Raw genomic sequence first — 19,688 nt, forward strand, 5'->3', positions numbered from 1 at the left:
GATCCGGCGGGAGGGCTGGTGGCTGCGGGAGGTATGGGTCGGGGCGCTGGGCGGCGTAGATCCGGCGGGAGGGCTGGTGGCTGCGGGAGGTATGGGTCCGGGTGCTGGGCATTACCATGAATTTGGTTTTTGACACGTTGATGATTAGACCATGGTCTTTGCAGAAAGCTTCAAAGCAGCCAATTGCTTTTTGAAGCCCTTCTTGCGTTTTAGAAATTAGAAGGGTGTCGTCTGCGAACATTAACAGGGGTATTGGGATGCCATTTTCTTTTGGTGCATCTGTGTGAACCTCCCTGTAATATTCAATAACCCTGTTTATGTATAACGTAAACAGAGTTGGTGCCAGGACGCACCCTTGTCTAACTCCCCTTTCCGTTTCGAATTTATCAGTAACCTGGCCCTGGTTACCCCACCTGACCTGTGCATAATTATTTTCGTGAAGTTTAATCAAGAGGGTGAGGAGTTCGTGTGGCATACCTAGCTCATGAAGCACTCGCCACAGCCTAGTACGCGGGACAAGATCAAAAGCAGATTTCAAATCGACAAAGGCTGCGTAAAGAGTGCCTCCCCCAGGATTACCCATTTCCAATATATAGTAGAAAATCTAAAAACTTGATCCACAGTGCTCGTAAAAGGGCGAAAGCCTGCCTGTAGTGTAGACATAACCCCAGAATCCTCTATTCAGTTCTGAATCCTATGTAATACAAGCCTAGCCACCACCTTCTGAATACATGCAATTAGGCTGATTGTCCTATAATTCGCTGGATCAGCACGATCCCCTTTTTTATAAATTGGGATGATTTCGGCTCCCCTCCAAACGTCTGGTATCGGGGAGCCCCTAGAGATAGAGTTCGCCAACAGCTCTAAGTACGGCACCCATACCTCTCTACAATGAAGAAAAAGGTCTGCCGGAATCATATCCGGACCCGGGGATCTTCCTCTCGGGATTGTATTGTATTGTATTGGAATGGGTAATCCTGGGGGGGGGGGGGGGGGGGGGTACTCTTTACGCAGCCTTTGTCGATTTGAAATCTGCTTTTGATCTTGTCCCGCGTACTAGGCTGTGGCGAGTGCTTCATGAGCTAGGTATGCCACACGAACTCCTCGCCCTCTTGATTAAACTTCACGAAAATAATTATGCACAGGTCAGGTGGGGTAACCAGGGCCAGGTTACTGATAAATTCGAAACGGAAAGGGGAGTTAGACAAAGGTGCGTCCTGGCACCAACTCTGTTTACGTTATACATAAACAGGGTTATTGAATATTACAGGGAGGTTCACACAGATGCACCAAAACAAAATGGCATCCCAATACCCCTGTTAATGTTCGCAGACGACACCCTTCTAATTTCTAAAATGCAAGAAGGGCTTCAAAAAGCAATTGGCTGCTTTGAAGCTTTCTGCAAAGACCATGGTCTAATCATCAACGTGTCAAAAACCAAATTCATGGTAATGCACAGACACAAGAAAGTGAGGGGCACAGTCTTTATGAATGGTGAGCTTTTAGAACAAACTGATTGTTTTAGTTATCTGGGCATTACACTGGGGTCTAGATTGGAATGGAAGCCACACATGACCTATCTAACTACAAAACATGCACAGCTAGCAGGTGTCCTTTTGAGAGAATTAAGATCATCAGTTACTCAGCCAATAGCCCCAGCCTTAAAAATATATGATACGAAAGTTAGGGCTTCAATGTTATATGGGGCCGAACTGTGGGGGGTTTCTGATGTATCAGCCCTGACAAATGCACAAAATAAATTCTTGCGGTGCATAACTAGACTCCCAAAATCAACACCATTGACACCGTTGTACACGGACTTGGGTTGTCAGAAAATTCAGGACATAGCTAGCTTTAGATCAGTTGCATACTGGAGGAGGCTATGGGTGACGCCTGAACTATCTCATTATGCTTCAGCGCTCCTAGAAACTAGGAAAATGGACACGGGGTAAAATATCATGGTTCAAACAGGTCAAGTTGCAATATAAAGCCCTAGGAATGGCGGAACTTTGGGAAAACCCATTAGAAAATATTTTTCCCTCACGAAAGGCCCTAAAAGAGCTGTATTGGGCTAATATAACCCAAAGGGAATTTCAGAAGCATACTGATGCATCACTTACCAGGGCCTTTATGGAACAAAAACACATCCCTGCATATGAGCGATACTGGGACCTTATTACCATCCCCAATGATAGGAAACTTTTCCATCAATACAGGGTAGGAACCCTTCCTATCAATACATTCACAAGCAAGTGGTCAACTAACAAAGATCACCATCTGTGTCCATTCTGTGCAGCCCAATCCGAAACTATAGCTCATGTTTTGTTTATATGCCCAGCATATAAAGCCCCGCGCCACAAATGGATAAGACCAATTTGTATACAGAAAGGCATCCATAGTGGCACTGTGGCACTAAGGATTTTAAAAACTGATTGTACTGATAGCATGGTAATTGCACTTGCAAAGTTTCTAAAATGGATGTGGTCAATACGCAGAGATAAACTGAAACTATTGTAGACTGCATTGTTTTAAACTGGCCCTTATAGTAGGAAGTATGAGTTGCTAATTATGTAACAAATTTTAAAACGGTTTATAAAATTTTAAGATCACAATATATTAAATTTTTTAATGGTTGTGTTTGGAACACCCTGTATAAAGCATTGATTGGATAGATTAATTAACGAACTTTTCCTTGTCACTATGAACATTAGGATCTGACAAGTATGAAATGTTGAGTTTTTATTGTTTTACTGTGTTGTCTTTTATGACTTATTGTCGAAATAAAGACGTATTGACTGACTCTTTACTGGCTTTCCTTTGACCTGTTTATTTGGTTTGTATGTGTATTCCCAGGGAAATGTGTGTGCCTTGGTTTTAGTGTGCCATTCTTGGCAAAACTTATTATGTTTTGAGGCTTTGTGGGGAACCAGGTTTGCATGTGTTTTAATGGGAAATCCATGATAAGTGTGGCAGTTTTTGTGAACAAAGTACAACTTAGCTCCTTTTTGGGGGACTCTGCGTTTGATCTAATCATGGGGGAAAATGTATGTGGTGCTTAGCACTTTGTGGCACTATTCTCACTTCAAAGTTAAAAAACCCATGTCGTATTTTTCCCTTATTGGATTTTGTCATTTTGGAGCCAATTTATTTATTACATGTTTCTCTATGTTTCTAAATCATTTTGGATTTTTTATTGATTTAGTGTTTTTACTTTTTTACTCTTTTGACAGTGTATAAATACTTTACACATTGCCTTAAGCTAAGTCTATCTGCTCTGTACCATAGCTACCAGGGGGTTGAACACAGGTTAATTTAGTGACTGTGAGGGCTCGCCCTGACAAGAAGTGTTATTATTCCTTGCAGTGGGAGTCACCCCCCTCCCCAAGTAATAATCCGCTTTCGTACAATAGTATTGACATGAATTACATCAATACCAATAATTACAACTTATTGGCTAAAACATTGTGGGTCAAAAGGTCAAGAGTAGCTTGGTTCCGAGATCAGAAGTGGATTGTTACGGCATCATTATATGGTGTTTAATGATTTGCATCTTTTCTAAATTGGAGTGGGGTTGAGCTAGTTCTGGTGGAGCCTTTGCTTATACAAAGAAACCACCAAATTTAAAAACAGTTATGCAGGTTTAAATGCGAATGGAGTCAAAACATCAGAATGCAACAGAGCAGAATATCATTGCTGACAAATCCAAATTTACGAAGTGATTATTCATTAAAACATTGCCATAATGCAATATGTATAGTGCTTTGCTAGGAACAACCCATTTTCTTCTGTTAAAGAACCTATTCTCTTATTTCACTCAAGAGTTCCCTAATTCCCAAACGTTTGTGGAGTTTAAAAGAAAAGTGGCTATAAAATGCTAACTATTGAGGATAATGAATTTTTAAAACCTGCTCCAATTTGATTTAGGATTAACATGCGGATTGACCTTATATTCATGTACCCATTTTTTGGATAAATAATATTCCTCTCTTGAATGACCCTTTATTTGTGGCATCATTGACATGTAATCAAATGAAGGTTTAGTCCAGATGTTTAAAATACGTTTGGTGAAACTACTACATTTTGACTTGAATCTTAATATATGTCCTAGCAAATTAACGGCCTTTGGCATGTTACCGATTCTCTCGAGGTTAGCCAAGAACATTCAAATGAACAATGTCCAACTTAACTCGCAAGGGGCAGTATTATCAAAAGTGCTCCAGGGACTCAATAGGTTTCTCTAAAACGTTAATTCAGTCTTAACTACCGCTACTGTGCATTTTCAGGTTACCCTAAAATCCACTCATTCAGTTACAAGCAATGCAGAATGCAGAAAGCTGAGTTGAACAAACGAGATGGTTTTAAATTAAACGACAAGAACCTTTCTTTGGCCACTAATAACAAGAAATTAAAATTTAAAGGAGCCTTAATTATACAATCCTTATAGATCTACCTGTGTAAAAACATGTTTACAAATTTGTTACGTGTCAGCAAAATCACTTTGATTAGGTAGCCGAGGTATTGTGGCCATTCTTCTGGTTTTATATCATAAACGCGTTGTTTCTACATGCAGATTTTGGAGTAATTTTGCTACTTGCATTCTTCTTCTTGTGCAGGGTGTGATTTGTCTATGTGCAGGCGCACTTGACTGGAATTCTCAGTTCAATGCAGACTTCTTCAGCTGCTGACCACACTTAAAGCTGCAAGTTTCTTTTTTTTTTTTAGAAATCATTTCCTTTTTGATAATTTCAGAGTTTACTAATTCGTTTGTTAATGGTTGTGTGGAGTAACTGCTATTCTACTGCGGTTGCTTTAAAAATATCATGTTAAAAAATATATGCTAATTTCTTAGTTCGTAATCTTATGAGTGTGTTGTACTTTAGAAATCAGAATGATAATAAATAAAAGAAATCCTCTTCCATTATAGCGAAAGTTTTATAAACTCATTTCTACCCGCTTTTCCAGTAAACCGTGTTATAATCGTTGCCAGCCTCCCCTCATATATTTCCCGATGACTTATTGGCGCTTCGAGGTGGCTCACCGTGAGAAGAGCCATACAAACTATCTTTTCTTTATTTTCCACAGTTATAACGGTGTTATTCTGCTCCAGCCACCACACACATTCATTGGATTCCCAAACATCTTGTGGCGCACGCAATTGGAGATCATTCTTCTTAATGGTTTAAGGATTTTGAAGTACTGTACAAGAAAACAGAACATTGTTTAGGTCTGCCTTTTTTTTTTTTTACATCGCTGCATTCATTCATTCGCTTCCCCGACGATAAGAAAGAAGTTGCATACCCACCAATTGACTTAGTAAATTAATTTATTGTGTCATTCATTTATCCATTAACTCACTCACTCCTTCATTCCATACTCCCAGGAAAGTGCACACTATTGCTGTTTAAAGCCGTGTCATAGGTTAGAATGGATGACCATGATTCATAGGCTCGAATGGAGTTCGTTGCAAATGTCAAATGCTATTAGAGAAAGAGTGAGAGGGCACTTCAACCAAGGGAGCAAAGGACGCCCCTGGGCACCAGACGCAATTTGTCCATGCCATGTCGTCTTCCATTGTAACAATAACATCCATCATAGTAGTACTCACTAGAAGAAGTAAATAATGATACTCACTAGAAGAAGTAAATAATGATGACGACGGGTCCAGAAAGAAAGGCAACAAGCAAGGCAAGCAAAGGCAAGCACAGGCTGCCGGTGATGCGCACACTGTCTCCACTCCACACACCACGAGGCGAGTGAACCGGATCTAACGACAGCAGCGCCGCGTGCCGCAAAATGGCCAATCACTGCATGACTACATTTAGTCAGAGACAGTGATTGGCCATTGTGCAGTGCGGCTGAGCCACCACCACGCGCGGCATCCAATATGGATTGCCCCTGCTCTGCTGTGCGGTGACCGGCCAATCCTGGCGCTGCATGCAGCAGCGCCAGGATTGGCTTGGAGGGCACACTAACTGCTCGCCCTGTCGCCCTTTTAGCACCAGGGGCTGCCGCTGCCTGCACTAGCTAATGTGGATTATGTGGGGGGACTTTAATGCGCATGCTTGGGCAAGTTGCTGCCCCAAGCAGTAGTTGCGCGTAGAATGAATGGTGAGTCGACTGTCAATCACACACCAGCCCCGCAGCCCGCCCCCCTGCGCACTCCCGTTTCAGTCGGGTGCTGCCCGGCGGCGCTTGGATAAATATCATGAAAATATTTTAAAAATACACAGTGAGTCTGGATCATTTCTTTTAATTATTTTACTTGGCAGCCGCAGGTCCAAGGGCTGGTGGGCTATGCCCCTACGCTCCAATGGACGCACCGCGGCTGTCACCGACATGGAGCCGTCCGTGGCTTGAGAGTGCTGCTCTAGCAAGCTTGGGGCTTGCAGCAGTCTGCTGGAAGGCTCACCCACTGCATTATTGCGCTTTTCAATCCCTGCGGCGCAGCCTGTATCAGTGCTACAATGTACCGAATCTGCCCGGGGAGCCAAGCCAGCCTGTCGTGTCTTGCTGCATATTTCCTGCACCCGCCGCAGCTTGAAGCGGCTTTCAGACATGCACTAGTCAGACTGACTCGCACTGTTCCAATCAAGGGGGGGGGGGGGCGGGACCGCCTGCCCTCAGCAGTGGTTGCTATATGGCTGTGGCACACCATGGGGGCCAGGATTAAATCTGGATGTGTCCGTTAGTGCCTCGTTACGTCCTGAAGTAAGAGGATAGCAAGTATATAGGTGAGAAGCGGCGGGGGATTCAATAGTTTCAAACGGCAGAGCGCCGCCTGCAAGCTCCTGTGCCTGCTTGCAGTGAGGGTTGCCGTCGTGGTTTCAGACATGCACTGTACGGGTCGGGTTCCTGTGTGATTACCAGTGCTTTAAATGGGCCGGTACTCACCGGTACTGAGTACCGGCACTTCTTCATTTTCTCCCCTTGAGTACCGGCACTTCTTCATTTTCTCCCCTTGAGTACCGGCACTTTTTTCTAGAAGAAAGAGAGTACCGGTACTCATGGGGACTTGACTTTAACCCAGGCAGCGCTCCTTTCATCCCTCAAGTGATACCACGGCAGCACTTATAACAAGCACTGCACGGAATTCCGAATAAATCATAGGTGCTCTTGTCACCAGGACACAGCGTGAGCTGCTATAGAAGTAATCAGGGCAGGGGTGACAGAGTGATTAGCGCTTCCATTGATCTTTCACAGTGGGCCTTAGAGGGGTCTGTACAATCAAATGGGTGGGGTGGGACGGACAGTTCAGGACAAAACAAAAGAACGTTTGCTAATGCTTTAACCATCGCCACGCATTTGAATTGCCTACTTGCATGTGTAAATAAGAATGGATCTTGTTACCAAACTCACCGATCCCTATTTTATCAACCTTGGACAGACTGTACGTCCAATAAAAAATGTGGAGATTGGCACCTGGTTCCCCAGTGCAGACGTCAGCTCTAGCCCTAACGCAAATGTTCTAGGAGAGACTTGTGTACTGTACAGATGGCTCAGTGGGCTGTAGGGCACAAGTTCGATTTAAGGCAGGCTGAAGCAGCATGTCATCCTTAGGCGGTCGATAAAATGAATGCGTTTTAGTTAGATTATCAAAACATCCGTCATGACCTCATTAGTATTCAGACCTTGAGGCTTGATACATAAACTGTCCTAATTTCTTTGGAAAGCTTCACATTACGAACTTTATTTTAAACCGTTTGGAAGTGCGAGTGGTTCCCTTTAAAAAGTTCTACTTTTATGTAGAGAATGCGAAATCGAAGCAAATGGGAAATATTTGCTGAAGTGGATTTTGTGGATGCTGTTTTCCGAAAGGAAAGTTTACTGAAAGTCATAGTAAGTGACAGTGGAGGCAACTTAAAGCTGAAACCTCCTAACAGTGCAGAAGTGGGTAAATCTGCCTACCCCCCTAAAGGAAATTGGAGTGTGCAACGGTTTAACAGCGAAGATAAATAGGTTATTGTGTTAGCATCAAAACAAATAAACTGAATTGGGAATAAGAAGTAAAACCAGCATTGGCAAAGCCAATAGGTCTTGTAATGGGACAGTTCTAAAGAAGTTTATGAAGCAGACAGAAGCAAAAATGGAAGGAATGGTAGTGGTTGGGGGTAGAAGAAACAGGATGGGGAGAGGTGGAGGGGAGAAGAAACAAGATGGATGAGGGTGGGGAAGGTTAAAAAAGTGCTGTGATGTGGCCAGCATTCACAGTGTCATATCATTAAAAAAACTAATGGACAGATACATCCCACATTCTAACAATATATGCAGATTTCTTGCATACAATCTTGGCACGATCAAAAAGCTAACCCCGCCCCTTGTTCTGCCTTAGCACCGCCCTTGTGCCCACCCTAAACTCCGCCCACTGCTCCTTTTGGTGAGTACCTGCACTTATTTTTTTCCATTTAAAGCACTGGTGATTACGTTAAGAATAACTTCAATCACAAAGGAGTGAGTGTCGGCCAAGAGCTGTCCCAATTACAGTTCCAATCCTCACTGAATCCTATTGCCTTGTTAACCTCTAGCTGTTGTCAGTAGTCTGACTACAGAAATCCTGAGGCGTCAGACACACGGGAGGCCCCTGGGGGGTGCAGGTGGCAGCACAGAGACACGCAGCACCGAGGGCCCTGCATAGATAGAGTCGGACCCTGAGGAGAGATCTAGAAACGGCACCTGGATTTTATGTGAGTGACTGCCAATTACACCTTCACTGGCCTAAACCATGTGCTAACGGCGCACAGACAGTAGTTTGCAACCCGCTTTCCAGTCAGGTAAGCCAGACATCTGACTGCTTTAAGATTTACTATTTTCCCTGCAAAGTTTTTGGTTGTGTCGCTAGGAAACAAGCTCTATTTGTGACTTTCTGTACAATTCACTGGTGACTTTGGGTCAATAGCCTAGGGAGTGCTGCGTAATGATGAAGTGTTATTGGGCTTGTGCAATCAATATTCCTGCAGCTGTTTTGGCATATTGTCACGTTTTACTACCACCAGTGGGTGAATTTACATGAAACTTCTTAGTTTACATTTTTCCTTTGTCCTCGTGTGGGCGCTGTGCATGACACTTACGTTGGAGTGCTGTGATAAATTTGTGTTGGTGGGCTCGGCAAAGGATATTTTACCTAATTGCAGCTGCCCCCCTTCAGCCCATCTGGACATAATCAGCAGGCCAGATGGATCTGAACTTCACCCTTACCAGTGAAGGCCTCCCGTCATGTACGTTTGTCAAGAGTCTCGATAAGAGGGCCTGATTGCATCCCTAACATGAACCTTGGGAGAGAGACTACATCAGAAAGGCTGCCTGTCAGTAGACGGCGCCATCACCGTCAAGCAGCCCTGCAAGTAGGGTGACCAACTGGCATGGGTGAAAATTCAGGACAGTGAGTGTAAAAATTCAGGACAAAGGGTCAAAATTCAGGACAAAAATTCAGGACAGAAGGTCAGAATTCAGGACAAAAATTTGGGACGAAAGGTACATTTTACAGACACATCAAAGGAGGTAGCACAATATTACATAAGTAAACAGACAACCAACACAAGCACAAGTCAAAATAAGTTTATATTAGGTTGAGAGAACCTTGCACTGCATCTGTAGTGTGCCGGAGTGAAACTTAAATACCTGCGTTTGCATATTGGAGAAACCTGGGTAACATTATCCAAAATGAAACCTCCACCCCCCAGAGCTTGGCCCCTGGTGAGGTGACAGCAGCCCGTAAACAAAAACAGTTTGCCATTCTCTGGGCTGACTGATTCCTAGCCAATCACATTGGGATGTATTAAAATGGTGAAAAGTAAGAGCAATCTTCGTTGCATTTTTACAAACAATGGTAAAAACAATTTTGTTAACTTCTAGGCGGGCCAAATATGTATTCACTACTAAATGAAGTTATGGTGAACTTTCTGAAACAGATTACAAACAAACCCACCCGTTATTGTACCATTTATCTCCGCAAACATTACAGGTCATCATCTGGTTTTCCATTCTACACCCAACCAGGGAGAAAGAGTGTTCCTCTAGGGATCACTGTTGCTGTGCAATTAAAGTTCTCACATCGCTGACATTTAATTTTATTTGTGGTGGTTCCCTCCACACCATGGGGAAGCTGGTGTTCCAGGACTGACAATTCTGTATATGAAGCCCTGAGTCTCCTTAACTCATCACTAGCTATTTCCAGGGCAGTCATTTTAACAAACTCTTTTGGGCTAAGAGCTTCTAAGAACAAGTGTTGCCTCAAGTGGGGGGTTTTGGGGTTCTTCAGGTTTGAAACTTTGCTCCTGATGCAAATTTTGTACTTTTTGTTATTGTTGGCGTGTGCAGAGAAGACGTCCTCTTCGATTTTCTTTGCTAAGTCCCAAATCACCTCTTCTTCATTCGCTTGTGATGTAATGGAATCTGCCAAAGCTCGGTAAAGCAACTCTGTGCATTTGGTCCTCAGAGCGGCCATATTGTGTTCCTTTTCCTGGTGTGCTCTAAAGAGGCCCCCGTTGGCTCTTCTGAAAGCAGTTTAACGTTTTCTTCATCACCCTTTTTCTTTCCTTGAGAAATGCCATTTTGCAAGTACGTGGATCCATGGTAGATGCTTCTATAAAGCGCTTTTTAGTTAGATAACAGGGGCCGTATTTATGAAGGCCTTGCGCCGCCGGTGCGTCACTTTTAAAATGGGAAAAAGTGACGCACCGGCGGCGCAAGGCCTTCATAAATAAGGCCCCAGGAACTTTGCTTTTTTTTTCAAATTACGTGATGGGCAGGTCTTTAGGACTCTGTACACAGCTGCAACCATGTCAGTCTCTTGCAAAAGTTCAAAGGTCACATCAGCGATTTCCAGCTCAGCTAAATGGCATTTATATCATCATTCATAATCCTTTTCAGTGAGCAGTTTCTGAATAAGATGGACTCTTTCTTATACTCTTTCTTCATATTCATGCTGGGCTGTTAAGCTATCTGTGTTAACTGTCACTCACGAGGCGTGTAAATATCACTGCATGCACAACGATAACACAGAAATCATGTCACAAGTCTTGAAAGCTGGCTGACTGCGGATTTTCAAGCAATAAAGTTAAAAGTAAAAGTTAAGGTTTGTGCTGCAAGGTCGGTTAAGTATTTCTCTGTTTAATTGGAAAAAACAACATTTTTAAAAAGAGAATCGGACAATGTACCCTTCAGGTAGACTAGCCTGTGTAGATTTGATTTTGCAAATGTCAAATTGTTCCAATCCATGAGAAGAGCAGTAAGTGCAAGAGGAGGCCCAGCAGATGCTGTCACAGGCCCATTATCATTCTGTATGTGATAATTAGGCCGACATACAGAATGATAATGGGCCTGATAGCAGTCTGTGTCAGGTCGGGGAGGGGCTGTAGCAGGCTACTGCTCACAGCAGGAGCTTGAGCTGGCCCCCGCAGAGAGAGTTACAGGACTCTCAGGCTGCTTGCAGGGGGCAGCTGAAATTACGGACAAAAGCGTCCGTGAAAGAAGTCTTCACGGACAACGGACAAGAGGCCCAAATTACGGGCAGTCCGTGAAATTTACGGACGGTTGGTCACCCTACCTGCAAGACCCACAGAGAGCAGAGCTGGCCTGAGAGGAGTCGAGAGCTGTAGTGTGTGAGTCACTGCTCAGCTGCAAGGCTATCCCTGCAATGGCACTTCGCAGCGGTCCGGAGTCTGTAGCTGTGGTGCACTTCTTCACGAGCTTTTACTTTAATATTAAACCGGTTAAATCTTACTGCCAACTTTGCATTCATTTATCACTACGGGCCCTCCATGTACAAGAGCCATGTACTCCAACTGCATCCCCTTGAACATATGCCCTGACCCCACCTCACCTTGGGGGTTAAATATAGTACTGGAGCACTTGAAGATCCTGTACTGAGCACTTGCTTCGCTCTGCACCAGGGATATTTACTTCAACATGAAGCCCCGTCATTTGATGTCCCCAGGGCAAATATCGTATGGGAGCAGTTGCAGAACCTTGTGTTGGGTGCTTAAGTTGCCCTGCTCCTAGGGCATTTACAACATCTTGCAGGCTGCAGCCCCTCTGGGATAAATACAGTATCGAAGCACATGCACAAGGTGCACGTAAAGCAACACCCACCTTACACACCTGGGGACAGTGAGACCGTCTGAGCACTTACCACACCTTGCACTCGTGGAACTTTACGCATTGCACAGCTCCTTTGCCTCATGGCACTTGGGGCAGCTGTAATGCCGGCTCACTAATTACAGTCTCCACTTTTTGCTCCCCTGGACATCTCACGCTCTGGTGCCGGAGGGCGCGGGGTTTACGGTGTCAGCATTTACGGGAATCTACTCCTGGTACATGTGTGGGCAGATGCACCGACACCAAGTTCGCAATGGCACTTACTGCAGTGGGCACTTTGTTGAAACACAGTGAGGGCAATTATGGTGTCTGGGCGCTTTGGTGCCACCGAAGGGTGGAGAGGATAAAGTAGTAGCCTTCGCGGGGTGCAGATCCAGCAATTAAGGCAAAATACACTGAAAGGACCAGTTCCACAAATTTCCACAAAGGCAAACTGCATTATTGGTAATTTTTCAGCAACAGTCTCATGCCTCAGTCATTTTCAGCAGCTGCACTTCCTCTATGTCTTGCACAGTGAGGGGTGTGTGCCCTAAAATTACCAAGGAGCGCCCCCAAAACCCCAGAGAATGCCTGCCTCCAGCACTCACAGCAACCTCCCCTGTTTCGTTAAGTGTCAGGGTTCTTGCAGGAGGAGCGCTCACACTAACCTGCAGCATGAGTACTTGACTGTGCTTGCTAGGGTGGGCACAAGGGTGCTGCTCCAGGCACTTGCACAACTTCTAGCGTAAGATGCCCTACCAGTCAGTACTTCGCAGCACACTTCATCTGGAAGCTTGGGGCAACCTGCACTTGCAGCGGTGGCACTTAGAGCAGTTTTCACTGCTGCATTTACTGTACTTGTGTCAGCTGAGCACCTGTTGCATCAGGTGCCTCCTATGGCACGTGGGCACCCGCAGCTGCCCTCTTACACTGTGTAGAGCCCCCACCCAACACAACCCTTCAAGGTTCCTACATATGCTGCATGGGAGCGTGCAAGCTGGATAACCTCGTAAAACAATATGTGTGGTGCGCGCTGAGTGAACCAATCCTAAAATAACGAGGTTACTCTGTAACGTTCGCGCTGGGATTAAGAGCACAGATATAGCGGTTTAAACATGAGAAGCGATGATTAGTGTCCGAATTAGCTGTTGAGGATCCTGTATGTTCGCCGTATAACCTGCATGGCCCGACACCTGTAATCACTCATTATGATCACGTCTGCTGAGAATCGTGTAAACAAACCTCTGTGAACTTATTTTGACGTGCACTCACACACAAGACACTCTGTGTTTGAGGAGCGAGATTTAATTTTTTTTTTAACATCTGTTTGTAAGAGGGTGACATTTCACATGCCATGCACACTCTGTCGGGTGGGGGGCACAGCTCATTTGTACGGCCATAAAGACCCCATAAAAAAGCCCTGCAGACCCTTCTCGTGGCCCTCCGTGACGCCCATGTGAGATGCAGATTAGTGATAACTAATTGGGGGACGGTGGTAGGTGGTGGCCAGTCCGCTGGGGGGGCCCCCTCATTGTGCTTTGCAGGGGGGCCCCTTCAAGTTTCGTTATGCCACTGCCACTGGATTCAAGCTAGCCTGGCTGATGAAGGGTTTTACCCAGAAACCGGTCCTAGAATGCTTGTTTACGGTTCAGGGAAGACCTGGCTTGGCAGTTTGGCCTGGACTGTTCCCATGAGAGACAAGGTCAAGACTGATTTGCATATGGATGGGTCTGAACTGAGGTGGCGAAGTGAGCTAAAGAATGATGATGGATTCAACCCAGATCTGTGACTGGGGGTGAGTGAGTGAAAACATTCAGCGCTCCGTCCATCATCTCCTTGTGTTTGTCATATAGAAAAGTAGCCTTCACCAGTTTGTCTTTGTGTCACACTTTCCTCCTTCCATGTACTCTACGCCCAGAAAAAGCAAGAGTGGGCTTACCAGAATATCAAGCTCTAGTAGCGCGGATAAGACATTCCCCACTGCCTGCCAATACAATCTCAGGGCTCGACTGTCCTACAACATATGCGTATTGTTAGCATTCACCAGACTACATCTCTTTCAGCAGCTGTTCTCACTTTTCCTACACTTTGCCAACTTCGGGGAGTTCAATAACACCGATTTATGATGAAAACATTTTTTTCTTGAGAGTAGCAAATTTGACTGTGGTGTACAATTTGAATGATACTTGCCATAGTTCCTTAATTTGGGGCACATCCGACATCCAAAATGCGTATACCGACTTGGACCTCTTATCTAATGCTTATACCAGATATCCGTACCACATAGAGACTTTCTTCTCCTTAGGCCAAATCCTTGTACATTGTTTCCCATCTCATTTGACTCGGCACGGGGGCCGTCCTGTAGCCTTAGCCATGATGTGATTTGCATGTATTTAAAAGGTGAAATTGAACTCTCAGTTCTCTTAATCCACTGTTCCCATAAAAAAAAGGCTTACCCCCACACCACAAATCTCCCACTTCATAATTAACTCCTTAAGGAATTGACAGCCTACCATTAAAGCATTATGGTGTCCTAGGGTAGTCCCAGACTGGTGCCCACACGCTGGAATAAAGAATCTTCAGGAATTTCCTGATCTCAAACCATAGCCAGGCAGCTGCTTGTAAAATTCTCAATCTCACCTTCTTAAAAAACTTAGGAGAGTTGAACTTGTACATAAAGCCCACTTTGGCAATATCTTCTTCCATCCATTGCTGTACTTTGACTTTTGTGCTTGTGTCCGGTGTTCCCATTAGCATCCTGCATTTTCTTTGTTGGAATGACCAGCAATAGAGCTGTATGTCCGGAAGCCCTTGGCCCCCCTTAGCTACTTTCCTTCTCTGCTTCTTCCACACCACCCTAACTCCTCTTGAAGCCCTCACCATCCTACTTATATCTCCATGTATTTTCCCTAGCGCAATCCAGTCAAAGCTCCAAGATATGTTATCGAATAAGAAGGTTAGCTTAGGTAGAACCAACATTTTAACCAAGTTGGCCCGACCATACACTGCTGAATGCATGTTCACCCACTTTCCAAATATTAGTTTAATCTCTCTTGTTGTCCTATTTAAGTTTAGCTCCGGACATTTCTCTAAGAACTTAACTACCAATACAGTGGTGGCCGATATCTATTGACAGTGGTGAGGCGGGTGGAGGGAGCGCAAGGAGAGCATGATTAGGGGGGACGCGCGGGGAGGGGGTGAGCGAAGGGGAGAGACAAATACAACTTACTTCATGCCACCTCGCGCCTCCGACCTCCTCTGCTTCCTGGTCCCAGCACACACTGGGACAGCAGCAGACTTCCCATCCAATCCCGGTGCTGCTCTCATGCTGCATAAGAGCAGCACGGAGATTGGCCTGAGCGGGCTGCTTTTACAACCAGGTTGGAGAAACCTTACTGGGCATGTCTGTTTGGCCGGTCTAAAACGGCCTGCCAAGCAGACATGCACATTTAGTAGTGCACATCCCTCCACCCCTCTCCCATTGCCCCGCCCAGCCCCACACACGCTGGCTCAGCCAGCAGCTGAATAATAAAACAATATAGTGTTATATTTTTGGGCTGCTAGCTGAGCCAGTGGGGGGGAGCTCCTCCTCCATTGCGAAGAGCTGCTGCTGCACCAATATCCCTAGATATTTGATCACCTCCTTCCTCTCCAACACAGCCCAGTCATAATTCCATTTGAGTATTTCTGTTTTATATTGGTTAACTTGATACCCTGATAATTGACCAAAAACAGCTATTTCATTCTGTAACGGTGACAGTCTTATCCATGTTTGCCATATAAATAATGAGATCATCAGCGTATAGGGATAACTTTTTATTAAAACCCTTGCACTGGAAAGGGGCTATCTCTTGATTTAGCCTTATTCTTTGTGCAAAAGGCTGTATATACAGATTTTAAAAATGGAGGAGAGGGGACACCCTTGCCTAGTCCCTCTCATTATCCTGATCTGCCCTGTCACATTAGCATGTACCAAATTCTAATTGTTGTCGCTGAGTAGATTTTCTTAATGATATTTCAAAAAACACAACCTAAGGCCATATAGTTAGGAACCTCCCCAGATATATCCAATTTACCTGTTCATAGGCTTTGACTGCATCATTCAATACCACCCCTAATGGAACAAAATAGGTGGATGCTAAATCTATAGACCCTATTGGGAATATGTCGATTGAGCAGGTAACACACAGGGAAAAAAACCATCTGGTACTCATGAATTTGTCATTTTACATATTGGGTTAACTAATTGGCCATAATCGCTGTAAAGCTCTTATAACCACATCTGCATGATTCACATATATCAGGGGGTTTACCTGGTTTCAAGATTAGAGATGACCGCATCCTGTCAAAAAGGTGAAATGCCAGAGGCACGAACCAGAATCCTTTCAAACAGATGCTATTTCTTCTACTAGTTCAGCATAAAGCTCTATGGGGATACTCCTTTTGACGGCTTTCCTTGATCTAAAAATCAGAGATTTACCGACTCTGTGCCACCTTGCTACTCATGGCATAACTTATTTATACCATTCTTACTCAACCAGGATATCAGCTTTTATATGTCAGGAGCAGATTCATCACCATACAAATTATCAAAAAGTTTTTAAAAAAGTCATATTCCAATCTCCTGAGTAGTATTTGCACTAATATTCGTTGTGCCCTCCTTGACCTCCTTCATATGATTTATGTACGGTTCAGATCTTGCTTTCAAGGCAAACAACTTCCCACAGTGCTCACCAAATGCAAAGTTGGCTACCTTGCTGCTTTCCCATCTCTTCTTAATCTGGACTTCTGCATAATTTATGTAAGGCTTCTTTTGCTGCATGAAGATCTTACACTAGCTGCTATTTCTCAATCTCTCCCAAATTTGCAACATTCAAATTATTTTAGATACACATAGTTTCCCTTTCCAATATCTGGGCTGCTTCTCTCGTTTTTTATTGATATAAGAACAGCTCCCCTTACTCATCCTCTTAAAAAAGTTTTATAAGCGTTCCAAAATATATGGATATCTGGATATCTGCCGTTACCAGATAAAAAAAAAAGTTCTGTATCTTCCCTTAATTTTCGGATTACATTACCCTCTAGAAAAGATATATTAACAGAAGCAACAGGAAAGAGTCCATTCTTAACTCAGTCCCTTGTGTCTCTTTAGTGGTAAGTTCCATGTAGACCACTGCATGATATATTATATATATTGGTGGGGTGAAACGTTGAATTAAAGGCTTCCAAAAGTATCCTGCCTCTTTCGTTCAAAAACATTAATTTGGGTCAGGATCCGACCCCTGGGCCGAGCACACACTGGAGCGCTCTCATCAAGCTACTAGGATCACATTGCCGGAAAAAAAAAATATATATATATATAATATAATATAAGAACATCCAAAAGATGCAAAGGAAAATCATCCGGCACTCCACGGTATGGGTTTAAAAACACTCAGTTTATTTCGGTCTTGACGATATACATCAACGCGTTTCGGAAGTCATGCTTCCTTGTTCACGATGCAGAGACAACATTTTTTCGGATTAAAATACAAAACACAGTGGTAGTAAACATCAATGAGGGACATAGTATTTCACCAACAAGCCTTTATCTCATGCAATGTGGCGGCCATCTTACAATGTGTTACTATCAGTATTCACAAGTATATTTCATTAAGGCTCACTTTTTACTGAGTCTTACAAATGTTTTAGTTTAAATACAGTGGAATTATAGAACCATTATCCACAATTATTGATTGGGAAAAAAAACAATTCCTCATTTTTGTACATTTGTAACAAAACCCAAATTACTTTGCAATTGTAAATTATACTATGCAAATATTTGAAAGTGCAAGTGCATTGAGAAATTTGGCCATTTCAGCTTTTTGATATCTTTTTTAGCTGTTTTTCTGAAGTGCACTGGCTTTTGGGTGCCAGTTCAAACAAATGCCAAGTGCTAGTGCAGTAGTACAAAAATGCATTATACAGTCATTATTCAACTAACTCCAAGTTCATGCACTATGGAGTATAACCGTCTATGGATGTAATATCTCATGACCTATATACAATTAAGAAACGGATCATTCTATACATCCAATTAAAAGTCAGTTCACAAAAATCTTATTAAAATTTAGCTCCTGAAGTGCAAGTTTTTTCCGGCACCTTTAAAGTGCTTGTGCTTGTGTAAACAATGATAACTTTTCAAGTAAACATATCACTCCCCTTAATGTAAACAAGACTTCAGTACAGTACCAAGATATAGAGATAACGTGCAGATATATATGTAAACAAGATAACATTTCTCTATGTAAACATTCCACTCTTCTCAATTTCTAAAATCCATATAATACAATACAATAATCTCATTAAGTGCTAATGCATAATTGTTATTAAATCAATTGAACTTGTATTCCCAACTGAATGGCATGAATTCTCACTTCATATGAAAAAATATATATACTACCACCGTAAAAAATAGTTTAAAAACAGTAAATCCATGGTTTTCAGTGCAGATTCTCTTATTCTAACTCTTCATCAAAAACATCAAGACAGACCAGTAAAAAGGTCCTCATCTACGTTGAGCCCATACGGTTCCTTACAGTTAAACTCTAGAATAAAATACGTTTCTAGTTTCCGGAGTTCTCTTTCTCTGTCCCCCCCCCCTCGCTTTTTCTTGGGGACTTCTGCTATACATTTAAAAAAAAAATTATAATTTTTGTCCTCATACGCCAAAAAAGATATTCTCAAAGTAGCAGGTTCGTGCCACCCACTACGCAGCAGAGAGGCCCCACCTTAAACCCTGAAGATCTTATTGGATGCTCTTTCTGCAGATACCCACAGGGTACCAAACAGTACCAAGGAGAATAAATTCATTTCAGTTCATCTATCCTTCCGGGCCCTTGAACTTATCTTAGGGTAACTCATTCTGCAAAAAGGCATACTCATTGGACAAGATCGTTTACATCTTATCGAGCCATTCAATACAGGGAATCCAAAAATGCTTCCTCCTCTTCCAACCTCAGTTATCTAACTTAAGTGTGTGTTTAATTGCCCTGATCCAATCTAGGTATGAAGGTGCAATATCCTTAACCCAAAGTTTGCATATCTCTCTGCGTGCCAAAATAATTAGATATAGAGATAATTTATTAATATCTTGAGGGAGTTCCTCATAATTAGGAAAAATTCCAAAAAAAACAAGTGATATACTAACCTGTATATCAAAATTAAACGGCTTTTTCATACCTTCTTCTACCGTGGCCCACAAAAATTTCTTAGAACAGGACAAGTTAAAAACATGTGAAGGTCGTCCGCTTTTTCCTGCTTACATTTTGGGCAACAGGGAGTGGGACCCTTAGAAAATTTTGCCAGCCTAGCAGGAGACCGGTATACTCTGTGAAGAGAAAAAAGACGGTTGCGCTTTAAATTGGCGGGAGAGACTGTAATATAAAGTAGATCAATAGATACTTGCCATAAAGCCTGCAAGTCGACATCCGGAATCTGGTCTCCCCATAGTTGAGCCGGCAGAGAGAAGTCCCCATCTTCTGCTTCCAATATAGTCCAGTACAGGATTTATGTTTTTATCCGCCTGGGCTTCCTCAGTAAAAGCTCCTCCAACACTGTCTTAGCGCCAATTTCAA

The 19,688-nt window shown here is 43.4% G+C and overlaps 1 protein-coding gene and 1 pseudogene across 9 annotated transcripts in view; one reads left to right on the top strand and one right to left on the bottom strand.

Annotated features, from left to right (window-relative positions):
- Nucleotides 1-19,688, top strand: part of LOC144754443 (F-box only protein 6-like) — a 189,597-nt gene that overhangs the window by 142,314 nt on the left and 27,595 nt on the right. For 2 of the 9 annotated variants that reach the window (XM_078642227.1, XM_078642226.1), the window contains one exon: nucleotides 4,614-4,723. The exons of the other annotated variants lie outside the window; for them this stretch is intronic. In XM_078642227.1, the coding sequence (XP_078498353.1) occupies nucleotides 4,614-4,685 (72 nt within the window). In that variant the 3' untranslated portion in view covers nucleotides 4,686-4,723. Of the gene's footprint in view, nucleotides 1-4,613; nucleotides 4,724-19,688 lie in introns of those variants that run through there. 9 annotated transcript variants of the gene reach the window in all.
- LOC144756442 (transcription elongation factor A N-terminal and central domain-containing protein-like) lies at nucleotides 9,907-14,829 on the bottom strand (annotated as a pseudogene).

This window comes from Lissotriton helveticus, chromosome 5_1, assembly GCF_964261635.1.
Source record: "Lissotriton helveticus chromosome 5_1, aLisHel1.1, whole genome shotgun sequence".
Lineage (NCBI taxonomy): Eukaryota > Metazoa > Chordata > Amphibia > Caudata > Salamandridae > Lissotriton > Lissotriton helveticus.